Source organism: Hypanus sabinus, chromosome 12 (genome assembly GCF_030144855.1).
Source record: "Hypanus sabinus isolate sHypSab1 chromosome 12, sHypSab1.hap1, whole genome shotgun sequence".
Classification (NCBI taxonomy): Eukaryota; Metazoa; Chordata; class Chondrichthyes; order Myliobatiformes; family Dasyatidae; genus Hypanus; species Hypanus sabinus.
The window spans coordinates 29842647-29858876 of NC_082717.1; the positions used below are offsets into that span (position 1 = coordinate 29842647).

Genomic DNA, 16230 nt, shown 5'->3' on the forward strand with positions numbered 1-16230 from the left:
TTTCTGACAGCACAAGGCATTAAAAGGCCATCAAGCTGATCTTGCCGTTTGGGAAAAGGCTCCGAAGCATTCGGACTCTCATGACCAGACTATATAACAGTTTCTTCCAAGCTATCAGACTCCTCAATACCCGAAGCCTGGACTGACACCTTGCCCTACTGTCCTGTTTATTATTTATTGTAGTGCTTGCACTGTTTTTGTGCACTTTATGTAGTCCAATGAAGGTCTGTAGTCTAGTATAGCTGTCTCTGTGTTTTTTTTATTACGTAGTTTCAATCTAGTTTTTTGTACTGTGTCATGTAAACCATGGTCCTGAAAAATGTCTCATGTTTACTATGCATTGTACCAGCAGTTATGGTCGAAATGACAATAAAAGTTGACTTGACTTGACTTTAGTAGACAGCAACTGTGAGAGACATTTTGCCACATGGAACATTCAGAGCAATGACCTGGATTCCATCTGACACACAGAAAAGGGCAACTCTAGATCCTCAACTTCTTCACTTGCAAACTGCAGTCAATAAAAGTTGGCAACATCTCCTCCAAAAACACTTACAGCACAAGTGCACCACAAAACTGTGTGCTTAACCCCTGCTCTACTAGCTTTTTATCTATGATTGTGTTGTTAAGTACAACTCCAATGACATTTTTAATTTTGCTGATGACACCACAGTTGTTGGCTGAGTCAAAGGCAGTCACAGATCAACATGTAGAAGGGAGATTGAAATTCTGGTTGAACAGTGTCACAAGTTCTCACTAAATATTGGCAAAACCAAAGAACTAGGAAGAAACTGAAGCTCCATGGGCCAGTTTTCATTTGAGGATCAGAGGTGGAGGGTCAGTAACTTTAAATTTCTTGGCATTAACATATCGGAGGATCTGTCCTGGGACCAGCACATAAGTAGCATCACAAAAGAAGGCACCACTGTTCCTCTACTTTCTTAGAAGTTTACGCAGATTCAGCAAGTCACCTAAAACTTTGAAAAACTTCTACAGATGTGTAGTGGAGGGTACCCTAACTGGTTGCATCATAGCCTGGTATGAAAACACCAAATGTCCAGGAAAGAAAAAGTCTACAGAAAGTGGTGGATTTGCCACAGTCCATCAGTCAAAAACCTTCACTATTTACAACGACTGCCGCCACAAGAAAGTAGCATCCATCATCAAGATAGCCCACCATCCAGGCTGCACTTTCTTACTACTACCTTCAGGAAGGAGATACAGAAGCCTTTAGGTCCCACACAACCGGGTTCAGGCACCATTAACCCTACAACCATCAGGCTCCTGAACTGGCATGGATAGCTTCACTCATCTCAAATCTGAACTGATTCCACAACCTAATGACTCACTTTTAAGGACAACTCATGATCTCAGTATTATTAATTTTCTCAAATTTGCAAAATTTTTCTTTTACACACTGGTTGCTTTGAGTCTTTATGTGTAGTTTTTCATAAATTTGGTTATGCTTCTTTATTTTCTTGTAAGTGCATGAAAACATCTTAAGATAGCATATGGTAACATATACATCGATAATAAATTTACTTGAGCTTTTTTGGCAAGGATGACCGACTGATCCAGCACATTTCAGCCCACGTTTACTAAATCTGAATGATGAACAAAGTTAGCATTCAAGATACAAAAAAAATCCAAAGCCATAGATTCACCTGTCTGAGCTTAGTGATATCTCCTGCACTCTCACCACCTGAAAGCACACATTCCTTGGGTCCAATTTGCACCAGCAAAGCTTCCAGATTAGAAAACTGATCGTTGTCCGGGAACTCGCATACACCCATTTTCCGGAGTGTGGAATCAACATAGCCAACACCAACTAATCTCTGCCCATCTCCAGTGCCTAATTTAACACCCACCACACCAGCTGCAGTGGACATATCATTGTTGCCAAACAGAATCTCTTCAAATTGTGTGAGGTTACCCGGAGAAGCCTAAAGAGAAGAAAGAGAACTGTATTTTTACTAAGCAAACAACACTTTTAGACATTTCTAAATTAGATACATTACAACTATTCCTTTGTTCAGGGAACAATACTTTAATGGGTATAAATGTTTCATTATAATAGCATTTCCAGAAGGGGACTGCATACATTTGTGATATGCATCTTAAAGAACACAGTCTCAGAATAGAGGGACATCCTTTTAGAATAGAGATAAGGAGGAATTTCTTTAGCCAGAGTGGTGAATCTGGAATTCTTTACCACAGACAGCTGTGGAGGCCAAGTCTTAAAGTATATTTAAGGCAGAGGTTGGTGGATTTTTGATTGGTCAGAGCATGAAGGAATACAGGGAGAAGGCAGGACATTGGAGCTGAGAGGAAAATTGGATCAGCCACGATGAAATGGCAGAGCAGACTCGATGGGCCAAATGGCCTAATTGTGCTCTTAGATCTTACGGTCTAAAGGACCCTGCTCACATTCACCTTCTTGTTGAAAATCTGCTCTTTACCTCTATTACTAACATGAATATCATGCCCACAACTTTGACACATAACTTTCTCATTATTCTTCCATCGACAATCTCTGAACTTTACATAGGTAAACTCCAACAGCTGTGCCCAACACATTGAGTTTTCCTCCTAACTTAAGGACAAATGCTTATTTACTTTTAAAAATGATGTACAGAAAAGCCTGCCATGCAATCTGCAATGTTTTTCCTACCCACCGCTCAAGTTAACATTATGTATTAAAAACTCTAGCCCGATTTGGAGCATAATCTGATAGTTACAACACTCACCTTACAGGCTAAGTACCAATCATTCTCCTTTGAGGATTTACCTGCAGCTTTGTTTCTATAAACCTCGACACGATATTGTCGGACCAATAGAAGATCCCTGACCACAGATTCAAAATTCATTTTGCTCAGCACAACACTTTCAATCTTATTGTTTCCTGTAAAGAGGAAAGGTAATTATTCAAAGCAACACACACCATATGTTGAAGGAACTAAACAGTTTTGGCAGATCTATAGAAATGAGCAAACAATCAACGTTTTAAGCCAAAACCCTTCTTTAAGACTAGAACGGAAGGAGGATGAGTCCATAAGCAAGAGTGACAATAGTGATATATCAAAGCAGATTCCAAATCAGAATCAGGTTTATGACATGAAATGCCATGACATGACAAGCATGTCATGAAATTTGCCAAATTAGCAGCAGTTCAATGCAAAATATCAAAGAAAAATAAGTAAATCAATTACAGTATATGTATATTGAATATATTAAAAATTCTGCAAAGAGGACATATAAAAAAGCAAGATAGTGTTCACAGTTTCATATAACTTATATAAAGCATTTGGCTACATCAGAAACTCTTTTAATACTGCTGACCACAATATAGGAAGGATGGAATGCTGAGGAGATTCACAAAGATACTATTTGATTTATAGTGTTTTATTCAAGACAGGAAGCTGGATTTGGTTTCTTTAGAGCAGAGAATAATCAGCCAGGCTGCCTGGGATCAGAAAGCAGTAGATTCAAGGGGAGAGAGAATATGAGAATTGCAACTTTCACCGCTATGGCAGCTGAAATCTGGAAAACACTAACTCTTGGCGTGGTGGAAATATTTAAGAAGTATTTAGATAAGCATTTGAAACGTCACGACGTAGAAGGCGGAGCCAGGGGGGGAAATCAGCGTTGATAAACGCTCATGGCCAGCTTGCCTATGTTAGTGCTGTACATGCAAAAAATATACAATCATTATATTGGGAAAAGCAAAGCATTATGAACTGATTTCAGATTAGCTTCCATACAAAAGCAGTGACTGCATAAAGATAATTCTCGATTTAACCGCAATGGCCGCAAATTGAAAGTTGTTGCGATTGGAGAGGGGAAAGCAAATACTTGAAGCTACCTGTGTGCATGTAAAACAGTGATTGAGATCTGGCCAGAACCCGCCGACCCAGCTCGCAAGGGTTCCTGCCGATCCTGCAGCGAATGAGATAGAGCCCGAGCGACACAGCTCCTGACCGAGCTGTAAGCTCCAGAAAGCCTCAGCTTCAGGCTCACCTGATCCTAGGGACTTGATGACACCGTTGGTTTTGAAGACCTCCTTGGCGGCGAACATTGCGTCTTTCCCGTGCACCGTGTAGTAGTCGCTCCGGTCAAAGACGCGGAAGGTGGTGGGAGGCTGCTCGGGCATGGACCTGTAAAAGGCCACGAAGGCGCCGCCATCCTGCCCGCCATCACCGCCGCTGAGTCGGTCGCGCGGCTGCACAGCCATCTTGCCCGTTACAGCCCGCGAGGCGAGTCGAGGCGCGAGAGCGCGGGAGATGAGGCGCCAATTCAGACGTCACCCGACAGAGGCGTGGCCGAGGGGGCGGGGCAAGCAGGAAAGCTAAAGGAGACCCTGGAAGGGATAGATAAACGGAGAAAATGCCGAAAATGTTTGGGGGATCGGTAGTCTGTGAAGAGGAAACAATTGTAATATATCTAGTTCATGGAAATTGGTGAATATCGACATCAAATGCCTTAAATTGCTGACACTGAAGGGGGAACCGGGGAAAGGCAGCCCTCCGCTGTTGTATCCGATTGGATATAGTAGCGACAGCCAATCAGAAAGAGAAGGTCCTTGGATCGGTCAACCAGTAGGAGTCAAGGGCCTCCGCACTGCCAAATAGAGGGGCGGGGAGGAAATTCCGACCAACCAATCAGAGTAGAAGGAGCCTCAACGTGCCATCCAATGGGAATGACAGTTTAGGAAGGGACCTCGGAGTGAGGAATTTGAGGTGGGGTCTCGTACCTGTGTGGCTGTGGCTGTGGCTCCCCCAGTAAGGGGGAGGTGCTGCAGCGCGGGAATAATCAATGTGGGTGGAGTGTCTGCTTAAAGGTAGAGCGAACGGTGTTCGTGATGCACCATCAATAACTCTCGGAGGCGAATGATAGGCTTTCATTAGCTGCAAGAGACCACCACACAACATCCTGGAGACTGAGGGAGGAGCACGGGAGCAGTCAGCAGAGGGCCGCGTCCAGACAGCTATACATAGTTCACCACAGTTCGCTTTGGGAAAGGGGCGCTGTGCAGAAATTAGTTTCTTCAATAAACTCCGCTTTCTTCCCTGCATGTAAGTTATCCAGAACTCCATATTCACAGGAGTCAAAATCATTTATTGCTCATTCCATCTACTCAATGACAGGAACAAGAATAGAGGTCAAGTGTTAACCAATGTTGTATTTCCATGTGAGGCCGCGAGTAATTTGAACCACTGATGCCCATTTCATGCAGAGATTATGTAGAATTCTTTTTTTGAAAACCAGCTGATATAAGGCTAAAGATTTGCTTATTATTTTGCCAGGATCTGAAGAACGAACATGAAACTTTAGCATTTCACTGACCTGAAGCATTGCCATCTGAATGACTGTTCTGAATATCCTGAAGATGTTAGTGACAGAATTATTTCCCCCATTTTGGTTTTCACTTTACAATATTTCCCTCTCATGTGTAATTTGCTTTTCTGCTACGTGAAATCGCTAATTTGGAGATCAAAACTTTATACTGGCAAGTTGTTGTGAGGCTTTCATTTAATGTGCTACAGAACTCTCCCTATATCAGAGCACTAAAAATAGAACCATTATAGCCGACGCTGTAGTTTTGATCATTTTTTCAAACTTCACGGAGCATCTTTTCATTTCTGCGGTGTCTGATCATTTGTTGATCTTAGTTTTGCAGGTTCTCAGTAGATTAAGCTGCATGTGGGAAGAGAAGCAACCCACCATTTAGGGTTGCACCAGGTAGGGGAGGGGCAGGGTTGGAGCTGGGAGGCAGAGACGGCTGCGCAACTGACGGAAGCCACGGGAAAAAAAAAGAGAAAGCAGCATCACAAAGGTAGCAGTGTAATAAACTAGAAATTCTGCAAGCGGTGGAAATCCACAGCAACAGGTGCTAGAGAAACTCAGCAAGTCAAACAGCATCTGTGGAAGTGAATAAACAATCGATGTTTAAGGCTAATTATATCATTCATCAAGACTGGAAAGGAAAGGGAAAGAAGCCAGAATATAAATTGGGGGGGGAGGAGAAAGAGGATAGCTAAAAGGTAGGTAGGAAAGGTGAAGGACTAGAGAGGAAGGAATCAAAGTGCCAGTGTTTAAAGAACAGGGTATCCCATCCTCCACTATTGATGCTACCCTCATCCACGTCTCCTCCATTTTCTGGACTTTTGCCCTAAACTTGTCTTCCCACTGCCCTTAATGGTGATAAGTGTTCCTCTTGTCCTTACCATCCCATGAGACTCCATGTCCATGAAGATTGGCAGAGTTGTTGCCAGTGTGAAAGACTACAGTTCAGCATTCAACACAATCACACACTCAGTTTTAATCAACAAGCTCCAAAACCTGTGCCTCTGTACCTACCTCTGCAAGTGGATTCTTCTTACCTTCCTCAGTGGGAGACCACAGTCAATTACAGGTTGGAAATAACATCTCATTCTCTGACAATCAACACTAGTGCATCCCTAGCACACGTGTTTAGCCCACTGCTCTACTCTTTCTACAGCTATTATTGTGTAGTTAGGTAGAGCTTGAACATCATCTATAAATCTGCCAACAACACAACTATTGTTGGTATAATTTCATTTGGTGATGAGGATGCATACTGGAGCAAAATAGACAGTAGTTGAGTGGTGTCACAGAAACAGCCTTGAACTTAGTGTCAGTAAGACCAAGGAATTATGGACTTTCTTGGGGAAGAAGGGGAAGTTGTGGGAACATACACCCAGTCCTCATTGAGGAATCAGAAGTAGAAGGGTGAGCAGTTTCAAGTTCCTGGATGCCAACATCTGTGGGGATCTATCCTGGCCGCAACATATTGATGCAATGACAATGAAGGCACAACAGCAGCTCTATTTCAGTAGGAATATGAGAATTGGTATATCACCAAAGACACTCACAAATTTCTACAGATGTATCATGAAGAGCATTCTAACTGGTTGCATCACCATCTGGTGTGAAGAAGCCACTGCAAAGGATTGGAAAAAACTGCAGAAAGTTGTAAACGCTACCACCTCCATAATGCACACTATCCTCCCCAGCATCCAGGACAGCTTCAAAAGGCGATGCCTCAAAAAACATGGCATCAGTCAGAATTGGGTTTAATATCACTGGCATATGTCATAAAATTTGTTGTCTTTCTGCAAAAATACAGAGAAAAAAACTGAATTACAGTACACACACACACAATTCCTGATTTTTGAAATACAGAAGGCCTTCTGTATTTCCTTCCTGATGATAACAATAAGAAAAGGGCATTTCCTGGGTGATGGGGATCCTTACTGATAAATGTCACCTTTTAGAGTCATCGCTCCTTGAAGATGTCCTGGATGCTACGGAACCTAGTGCTCGTGATGGAGCTGACTGCTTTTATAACTTTGCAGCTTACTTTGATCCTGTGCAATTGCCCCCCCCTGCGCCCCCCCCCCCACCATACCAGACATTGATGTAGCCAGTTAGAATGCTCTCTATAGTGCATCAGTAGAACTTCACAAGTGTTTTTGGTGAGATACTAAATCTCCTCAAACTCCTAATGACAGAAAGCTCTGTCTTGCCTTCTTTATAACTGCATCAATATGTTGACTCCAGGTTAGGTTCTCAGAGATATTGACACCCAGGAGCTTGAAATTGCTCATTCTCTCCACTTCTGATCCCTCAATGAGGTCTGGGTGTGTTAAGGAAGCCATCACCCAGGACATACTCACTTCTCATTGCTACCATTAAGGAGGAGATGAAAAGCCTGAAGGCACACTCAGCATTTCAGGAACAGCTTCTTCCTCTCTGCCATCAGATTTATGAATAGAAAATAAACCCATGAATACCACCACAGTAATATTTTCTTTCTTATTGCTCTAATTTAATTTTCTTTTTTATATACGCTTACCATGATTTATATTTTTATCATTATACATTGCAATGATGCTATTGCTGCATAACAAGAAATTTCAAAATATACCACTGATACTAATTCTGATTCTGATATAAGCTGTAGATTGATATTGCACTCCAGGGGACTCGGTGTGCAAATCTGACGATCCTTGAAGGTGGGAGCATAAGTAGACAAAGTTGAGAGGAATGCAAATGGGCTACTGGCTACCATTAATTGCTGCATTGATTATAGAAGTAGGGAAGTTATATTTCAGCTTTATAGAACCTTGGCCAGATCACAGCTGTTGTTCTGCATACAGTTCTGTTCACCAAGATATACGAAGGAGGTGATAGCAATGGGAAGGGTGTGGAGGAGTTTCACCAGGTATTGCTTTGGATGAAGCACTTCAGCTATGAAGAGAAATTGGAGATGCTTCTCTTTCTGAAATGGAAGAAGTGGAGGGGACATGATTGAGGTATATAAAATTATTAGTGTCACAGGTAGCGTAGAGGGGTATACAGTGTCTATAAAAAGTATTCACTCTCAGCCCCCTGGAAGTTTTCAAGTTTTATTGTTTTACAACATTGAATCACAGTACGACTGGTGAAGCACTTGTATTCATCTCCTGACTTATGCTTTTCAGTAGCCTTTTTGTGGAGTTGCTTGGAGTGTTCTTTTGACTTCATAGTGTAGTTTTTGCCAGGATAATGACTCACCAGCAATTCAACCTTCCAGATGCAGGTGTATTTTTACTACAATCAATTGAAACACCTTGACTGCATTGATCTCCATTTAACTAAATATGTGACTTCAAAAACCAATTGGCTGCACCAGTGATGATGTTGTGTGTCATACTAAAGGGGTGAGTATAATTTTTTTCTGTGTAATAATTGTAATAAATTTAGATCAACTTGTAGAAATCTGTTTTCACTTTGACACAAGTCTTTTCTGTTGATCGGTTTCAAAAAAGCCAGATTAAATCCACTGTATTTCAATGTTGTAAAACAATAAAACATGAAAACCTCCAAGGGGGTGAACACTTCTTATAGGTGCTGTAGACAGATAAATAAAACTTAAGGCTTATAAGTTGTTAACTGGGTGTCAGACCAGCAAAGACAAAGTATCCGTTGGAGTCTGGTGGTACTGTATTCAAAAGTGTTTTTTAGTAAAATAAGCAAAACAATACCAATAATGCAAATATACATATAACACAGGTTAGCAATAATAAACCTAAAAGTGTAGGAATACTAATAAGCAATAATAAACAAGCTCTATCCATGTCTGGGGTAAATGAATTGTCATAGAAAAGTATAAAGTTCAGTCCAGTTCATGCGTGCTGAGGTAGTTATGTTTGTTGTGTTGATAATCATTGGAGAGCGAGAGCGAGCAAGATGTAACAGCAACTGTTGCGGCAGGCAAACCTTTTATTCCTTTCTTTTAATCCGTCGTGTCATTGTGGCCATTCAGTTATGACCCCTCTGTCATTCAGCTAGACTGTTCTTCTGTGGTGGACTCGTCACTCTGGCATGAGTGGACACACACACGTCCCCACCGGCCCTGCTGTAACACTGTGAGTTTTACTGACCGATCTCCTGGTTTGGTCTCCGATGCCCCCACTTTTCCTGTGGGTTCCAACACTCAACCAGTGTCCACTGGTGTGTCTGAAGGGTGTCTCTCCAGACCTGTCTTTTATCCCTACTCACGGGGTCTCAGCTATCCATCAAATCTGAATGACTGTGTCCATCAAACCAGCCCACTCCTGCAGTCCACTGAGGAATGTCAACAAGCAAAAATACTGTCCTTGCAGCGAAAAAGTAAATAATCCAGGAAGAGTCACAACACAGTCAATCAGCAGTCTCCCTCTCTGTCTTATCTGTCGCAGATGTTCTTGCCTGTTTTCGTCTCTCTCTCTCATGAGCAGCTTAGCAACAGTAATAGTTTGTGATTCCCGAGGGCGGGATGGGTAACTCTGCACCCCTTTGTCCATCAGATCTGGTCATCACTCATAGCAAAGTTTAGAGTAAAGGAGAAAAGATTTAGAGTGGAAATGAAGGAGGTTGTCTTCATTGAGATTGTGATAAATATCTGGAATGTACCACCTGAGAGAGTGGTTGAATTGTCTTGATGTGCCAAGGAAGAAGAGCATGTCAATACTCTGCCTTAAAATCACAGGCTACTTCAAGTCTTGGCTGCCATTTCTGAAAGATCTTCCCATTATCTGAATCAAATAATTTTATGGAACTTCGTTTTCCATACCACCAAAAACTTTACATCACCAATTAATTGTTCCTGAGCTTGTATATGGTGTATATAATATAATATATAGTGTATATAATGTTTTGGCACCCTATAGAGGAGAGTATCCTGACCTGTTGCTTAATTGCCTGGTATGGAAACACCAATGCCCAGGAACATAAAAATCTACAGAAAGAGGTGGATACAGCCCAATCCATAACAGGCAAAGTCTTCCTCGCCATTGAGTATATCTAAATAAGTGCTGCCACAAGAAAGCAGCATTCTTCAGTGAAGATCCTCATCATCCAGGCCATGCTCTCTTCTCACTTCTGCCATCAAGCAGGAGGTACAGGAGCCTTAGGTACAACACTACCAGATTCAGGAATAGTTATTACCTTACAACCATCAGGCTTCTGAACCAGTTAGGATAACTTCACTCACCACAAACTCTGAACTTATTCCACAACTTACAGACTCACTTTCAAGGACTCTGCTACTCATATTCTAAATATTATTTATTAACTTTATTTTTGCATAGCCTGTTTTCTTTTGTACACTGTATATTTGTCTTTATGTATAGGTTTTAAAATAAATTCTATTGCATTTCTTTATTTTTCTGTAAATGCCTGCAAGAAAATGACTCTCATTATAGAATATGGTGACATATACATACTCAGATAATAAACTTACGTTTGCTTTAATTTACCAGCCTGTAATGGAGATGCTACACTGAGTCTGCGTCCTAAAGTGTCAAGAGGACGATAATGCAAGGATGTAATGCTGAAGCTTTATAAGGCATTGGTCAGACTGCACTTGGAGTATTGTGAACAGTTTTGGGCCCCTTATCTAAGAAAAGATTTGCTGGCTTTGGAGAGGGTACAGAAGAGGTTCACGAGAATATTCTAGGAATGAAAGGATTAACATATGAGGGATTTTCATGTCTGTGGGTCTGTACTCAGTCTAGGCCCATGCTTTGATTCTTTTTTCCCTTTCCATAGATGCTGTCCAACCTGCTGAGTTCCTCCAATATTTTGTGTATCTTACACTGGATTTCCAGCAACTGCAGATACTTTTGCATTTAATATTAAAAGGCTGTATTTTTAGCAATAGTTTATTTGCTACCAGTCAACAAGTGTGTTAACTTATTATGCCTCTTGACATTGGATAATCATCCCTGAGAACAATATGGGCCAGGTATCACAAACTCAGATTATTTAATCACAATCACATTGCTGTGTGTAGAAAGTCTATGCAAGAATTAGCAGTGCATTTCCTACATTACCAATGTAACTTTGTTTCATTGATTGTAAAGAGTCTTGGATGTTCTGAAGTTGGGAAAGGTGCTACATAAGTGGAAGTTCTTTCTTTTCTCCTTAACTAAGGAAATCACTTGCATGGGTTTAAACTGGCATTGCAGCATGGCAATAGGTGGTAGGTTGGAGGACAAGAAAGATTGTGTGACTCATAAGATGGAGAGAGAGGACAACAAGAGACAGGCTAATAATTATTGTCAGACTGACTGTTGTTGCCTTTACAGAAACCTGGTTGCATGAGTGAGAAGACTAGCAGCTCAATGCTCCTGGATTTTGATGCTTTAAATGTGATAAGAGAGGGTGAGAGCTAAAAGAGGTAGAAGGGTTGCACTACTGACAAAGGAGAATGTGACAGCAGAACTCGTGAGGATAAGAGTTTGTTTACAGGAGGCAATTTGGGTGCACTCAAATATAAAACAGGTGCATTTATGCTGATGTGATTATAGTATAGCCACCAAGAGGTGGAGGAACAGATATATCAACAGATTTTAGAAAGATGCAGAAACAAAAGTTGTTGTAGTGGGTGACTTTAATTTCCCTAATATTGATTGGAACTACTTTAATATAAGCAGCATAGATGCGGCAAGAATTCTTCAGTGCATCCAAGAATGTTTCTTGAAGCAGTATGTGGAGAGTCCAATTAAAAAACATACTGGACCTGGGTTTTGGAAATGACTTGTTAGTGGGTGAACATTTTAGGAACAGGGACCAGAATTCATTATATTTTAAGATAGTTATGAGTAAGGATAAAATTGGATTTTGTGGGAACATACTGAATTGGGGGAGGGCAAATTACAACAGGATCGAATAAGTGCTAGGGGTCATTGATTGGGAGAATTAAAGACCAGCAAGGATGGTAAGGTAAGGGAACCTTGGAAAACCTGAAATATCTTACATTGAGTCAGGAAGAAAAGAAAGTCATATGTAAGTTTTAAGAAGCTAAAAGTAGAAGGGGTTGTAGTGGAATGTAATGATTACAGGTAAATGCTCAAGTAGGTGATTAGGAAGGCCAAAAGGGACCATGGAGCAGGATCAACAAGAATCCCAGGACATTTTATACTTGAATTAAGTAAGTAGAAGGTAGGCCCACTCAAGAAACATTAAAAAAAACTCCAGCACAATACAGGCCCTTCGGCTCACAATGCTGTGATGCACATGTACTTACTTTAGAAATTATCTAGGGTCACCCATAACCCTTAGAATAAAGGAGAGAATTTGTGCTTAGTGTCAGAGCAAGTGGCTGAGGATCTAAATTAGTAACTTATGTTGATATTTATTGAGGAAAAGGTTTTGAATGATAGTGAAGGCAGAATGGGGTATGCCAATATGCTGGGAGATTTTGAGATTAAGGAGGAGATAGTGCTTGACCTTCTGCGAAGCATTTAGGTGGGTAAATTTCCAGGGCCTGATGGCATATATTCCAGAATATTGAAAATAGCAAGTGAGTACTTTGACAAACAACTTTCTGTCCTCACCAGCAACAGGCAAGATCCCAGTGAACTGGAGATTAGCAAATGTAGTCCCTTTGTTCAAGAAGGGAAGTGGGGATATTCCAGGTGTTTAGGCCAGTAAACCTCACGTCAGTGTAGGGAAGCTATTGGAGAGGATAATGAGGGATAGGATTTATACACATTTGGAAAAGTATGGCTTGCTTAGACAGGCAACGTGGCCTTGTGTGGGGCAGATAATGCCTTACAAACCTAATCCAGTTTTTTAGGGAGGTGACAAGGAAGCTTGGTGAGAGTAAGGCGATGAACTTTACCTACATGGACCTTAAGGCAATTACTCCACCATTTAGCACATTTACAAGTAAACGCAAAGTACATTGCAGATGCTGCGGACCAAGCAACACGGAGGAACTCAGCAGGTCGGGCAGCATCCGTGGAAACAAGCAGTCAACATTTCGGGCTGAGACCCTTCGTCAGGACTGAAGAGGGAGGGGGCAGGGGCCCTATAAAGAAGGTGGGGGGGGGGTGTTAGGTGCCAAGTGAAAACCAATATGAGGAAAGATCAAGGGGTGGGGGAGGGGATAGGCAGGAAAGGTGAAGAAGGGGAAAGCACTATGTGTAGTAGAAGAAGGCAGAATCATGAGAGAGGTGATAGGCAGCTGGAGGAGAAGGCAGAGTGAAACTGGGATGAGGGAAGAGAGAAGGAGGGAATTACCAGAAGTTGGAGAATTCAATGTTCATGTCAAGGGGCTGGAGACTACCCAGATGGTATATGAGGTGTTGCTCCTCCATCCGAGTTTGGCCTCGTCATGGCAGCAGAGGAGGCCATGTATGGACATATCCGAATGGGAATGTGAGGCAGAGTTGAAGTGGGTGGCAACTGGGAGATCCTGTCTGTTGTGGCAGACAGAGTGGAGGTGCTCGACGAAGCGGTCCCCCAATCTGCGTCGGGTCTCACCGATGTAGAGGAGGCCACACCGGGAGCACCGGATGCAATAGATGACCCCAACAGACTCAAAAGTGAAGTGAAGCACACTTACAAGGATGACTGCCACAAGAAAGCTACATATATCATCAAGGATGCCATCATCCAGGCCATTCTCGCTTCTTGCTACTACCATCGGGCAAGAGGTGCAGGAACTTTAGGTCCCACACCATCAGTTTTAGGAACAGTTATTACTCCTCAACCATCAGGTTCCAGAACCAGTGTGGATAACTTCACTCATCACAAACTCTGAACAGAGTCCACAACATACAGACTCACTTTCAAGGATTCTACAAGCATTGTTCTCTGTATTATGATTTTTGAATTTGCACAGTTTGTCTTTTGCACGTGGGTTGTTTGTCAGTCTTTGTTTTAAGTAGTTTTTCATAATTCTATTGTATTTCTTTATTTTCCTGTAACTGCTTACAAGACAATGAATCTCAAGGTAGCATTTGGTGACATATATGTACTTTGATTTTGATTTGTTATGATCTCTCATCTCATGATTCTTATGCAGAAGATGAGGATGTGTAGGATCCAGGAGTGAATTGCAAGTTTGGGTTGAGAACTGCCTTGCCCATAGAAGACACACAGAAGGGATGGAAGGCTGTTATTTGACTAGAGGTCTGTGACCTCTGTGATTCCACAAGAATCATGATATATGTCAGTGAATAGGAAGAAAGTGTAAATGGGTGAATTAGCAAGTTTGCGGAAAATTTTAAGGTGACATGAGGGGCAAGTTTTTTTTTCCCAGAGAGAATGAATGGTAGATGCCAGGAATAGGTTACCAGTGGTGGTAGTGGTAGCTAGTAGTTTGGTAGAGTTTAAGAGGCTTTTAAGTAGACACATAGATGCATGGGGAATGGGAAAAAATGATAATAAGGTGGAGGACATTTAGTATAAATTGGCATTAAGATTGGTGCAACAGCGTGGGCCAACTGACCTATCCAGTGATGTATTCTATTCTTGGAATTTTGCTGTAAGTAATCCATTCAACATGGATTGAACTGGGATGTTCATGGTTAGTTCGACTCAATTGTAAAACACACTAGTTTCTTTCCAAGACCACTAGACTGCAGACCTCATTACAGCCTTGCTCTGAATATGAGCAAAGAGGCCAAATGTTAAAGGCAAAGCAATAGCGTGAGTAGGAGTGGTGGGGGCAGGGTGATAGGCAAATGGGGAAGGGGTTGAGGAGGGATAGTGCCCTGAAATGGGAGGTGATAAGTGGAAGTACCGGTAACAAAGCTGAAAATAATGATTGAATCTGATAGGAGAGGGTGGAGAATGGAACAAGGAATTGGGGAGGCCAAATAGGAGTAGTGGGGGAGGGAAACCAGTGGGAGGATGGGCAGATGGAGAAAGAGAAAGAGACAAGTAGAAAAGGGACAAGTAGGGCAGCAGTTTACTAGCAGTTGGAGAATGCAGTGTTCACGGCACCAGGTTGTAGACTACCGATGCAGAATATGAGGCGCTGTTCCTCTAGTTTATGTTTAGCCACACTTGCCAGGACAAATACATCCTGAGAAAAATGAAGGTAATGGGGAAACATGTTATATTGTGTTTGGAGATTAATGATCCCAGCCCAAGGACATCATTAAGCAAGTTGCTCAGGGCAGTGATCAGGGCCTAATCATCTTCTCTTGCTGTATTAATGACCTTTATTTATTTTGTCATACTGTCAAAATTAGAATTACTGTTTACATTCAATTTCATTCACAACTCATCTTCTGAGGCAGGGAAATGGGATTAATGTAGGGGGGCAGAAAATTGGTTGGCTCTGATACAACGGGGCAGACACCTATTTCTTTGCTGCAACTCTGATTCCACTGAAAAGGAAGCCACTTTTGTCTGCATGCAGCAAGATTTAAACAACATAGACCAATAACTGGTAAGGACCTTATCTACCACTGGAGGCTAGAGGAGAACTATTTACAAAATGCACTACAGATTATCAAGGCTTCTTTCACAACACCTCTCTGATCTGTGGCTCCTGCCAAAACTTCCAAATTCCTCTTCCAGTCACATGCTTTTCTAACTTGCAATTGCTATTCCTTCATTTGTGGGTCCAAATTCTGAATCTCCCTCATCAATAGTTAAAGAAGATGAAGTATCCATAGCACTGCTGAATAGAGGTGTCCAGGAAGAGCAGATACAGGATTCCAATGGCAACCATATCTCATAAAATAGTTTCAAAAAGCGATTAAAAAGGAACGTACGTGTGTGTGTGTGTGGATTTCTGTTATGAAAACAGTTTGTGAATAAAAGCAAGTAAGATATTGCTAATGAACCGGGACTGTGACAGGAACAGAATGGAACTGTTCCCCTTAGAGGTGACTAACCCCAAAGGAAAGTTCCTGATGGGAACCACAAAGTTATTGTATCAAC

General features: G+C 41.8%; 1 protein-coding gene and 1 long non-coding RNA gene across 3 annotated transcripts in view; one reads left to right on the forward strand and one right to left on the reverse strand.

The window, feature by feature from the left end:
* msh2 (mutS homolog 2 (E. coli)) overlaps positions 1-4520 on the reverse strand; it is a 60839-nt gene extending 56319 nt beyond the window's left edge. The window contains exons 1-3 of the mRNA XM_059985705.1: positions 4018-4520; positions 2748-2902; positions 1665-1943 (exon numbers count right to left, since the gene is read on the reverse strand). Coding sequence (XP_059841688.1) covers positions 1665-1943; positions 2748-2902; positions 4018-4231 — 648 coding nt within the window. The 5' untranslated portion in view covers positions 4232-4520. The remainder of the gene's footprint in view (positions 1-1664; positions 1944-2747; positions 2903-4017) is intronic.
* A 260-nt stretch (positions 4521-4780) lies between these two features.
* Positions 4781-16230, forward strand: part of LOC132402739 (uncharacterized) — a 28724-nt gene continuing 17274 nt past the window's right edge. Inside the window, exons 1-3 of one of the 2 annotated variants that reach the window (XR_009515055.1) lie at positions 4781-5072; positions 8597-8723; positions 10806-13355. This is a non-coding gene — a long non-coding RNA (uncharacterized LOC132402739). Of the gene's footprint in view, positions 5073-8596; positions 8724-10805; positions 13356-16230 lie in introns of those variants that run through there. The other variant, XR_009515056.1, reaches the window with a different exon arrangement.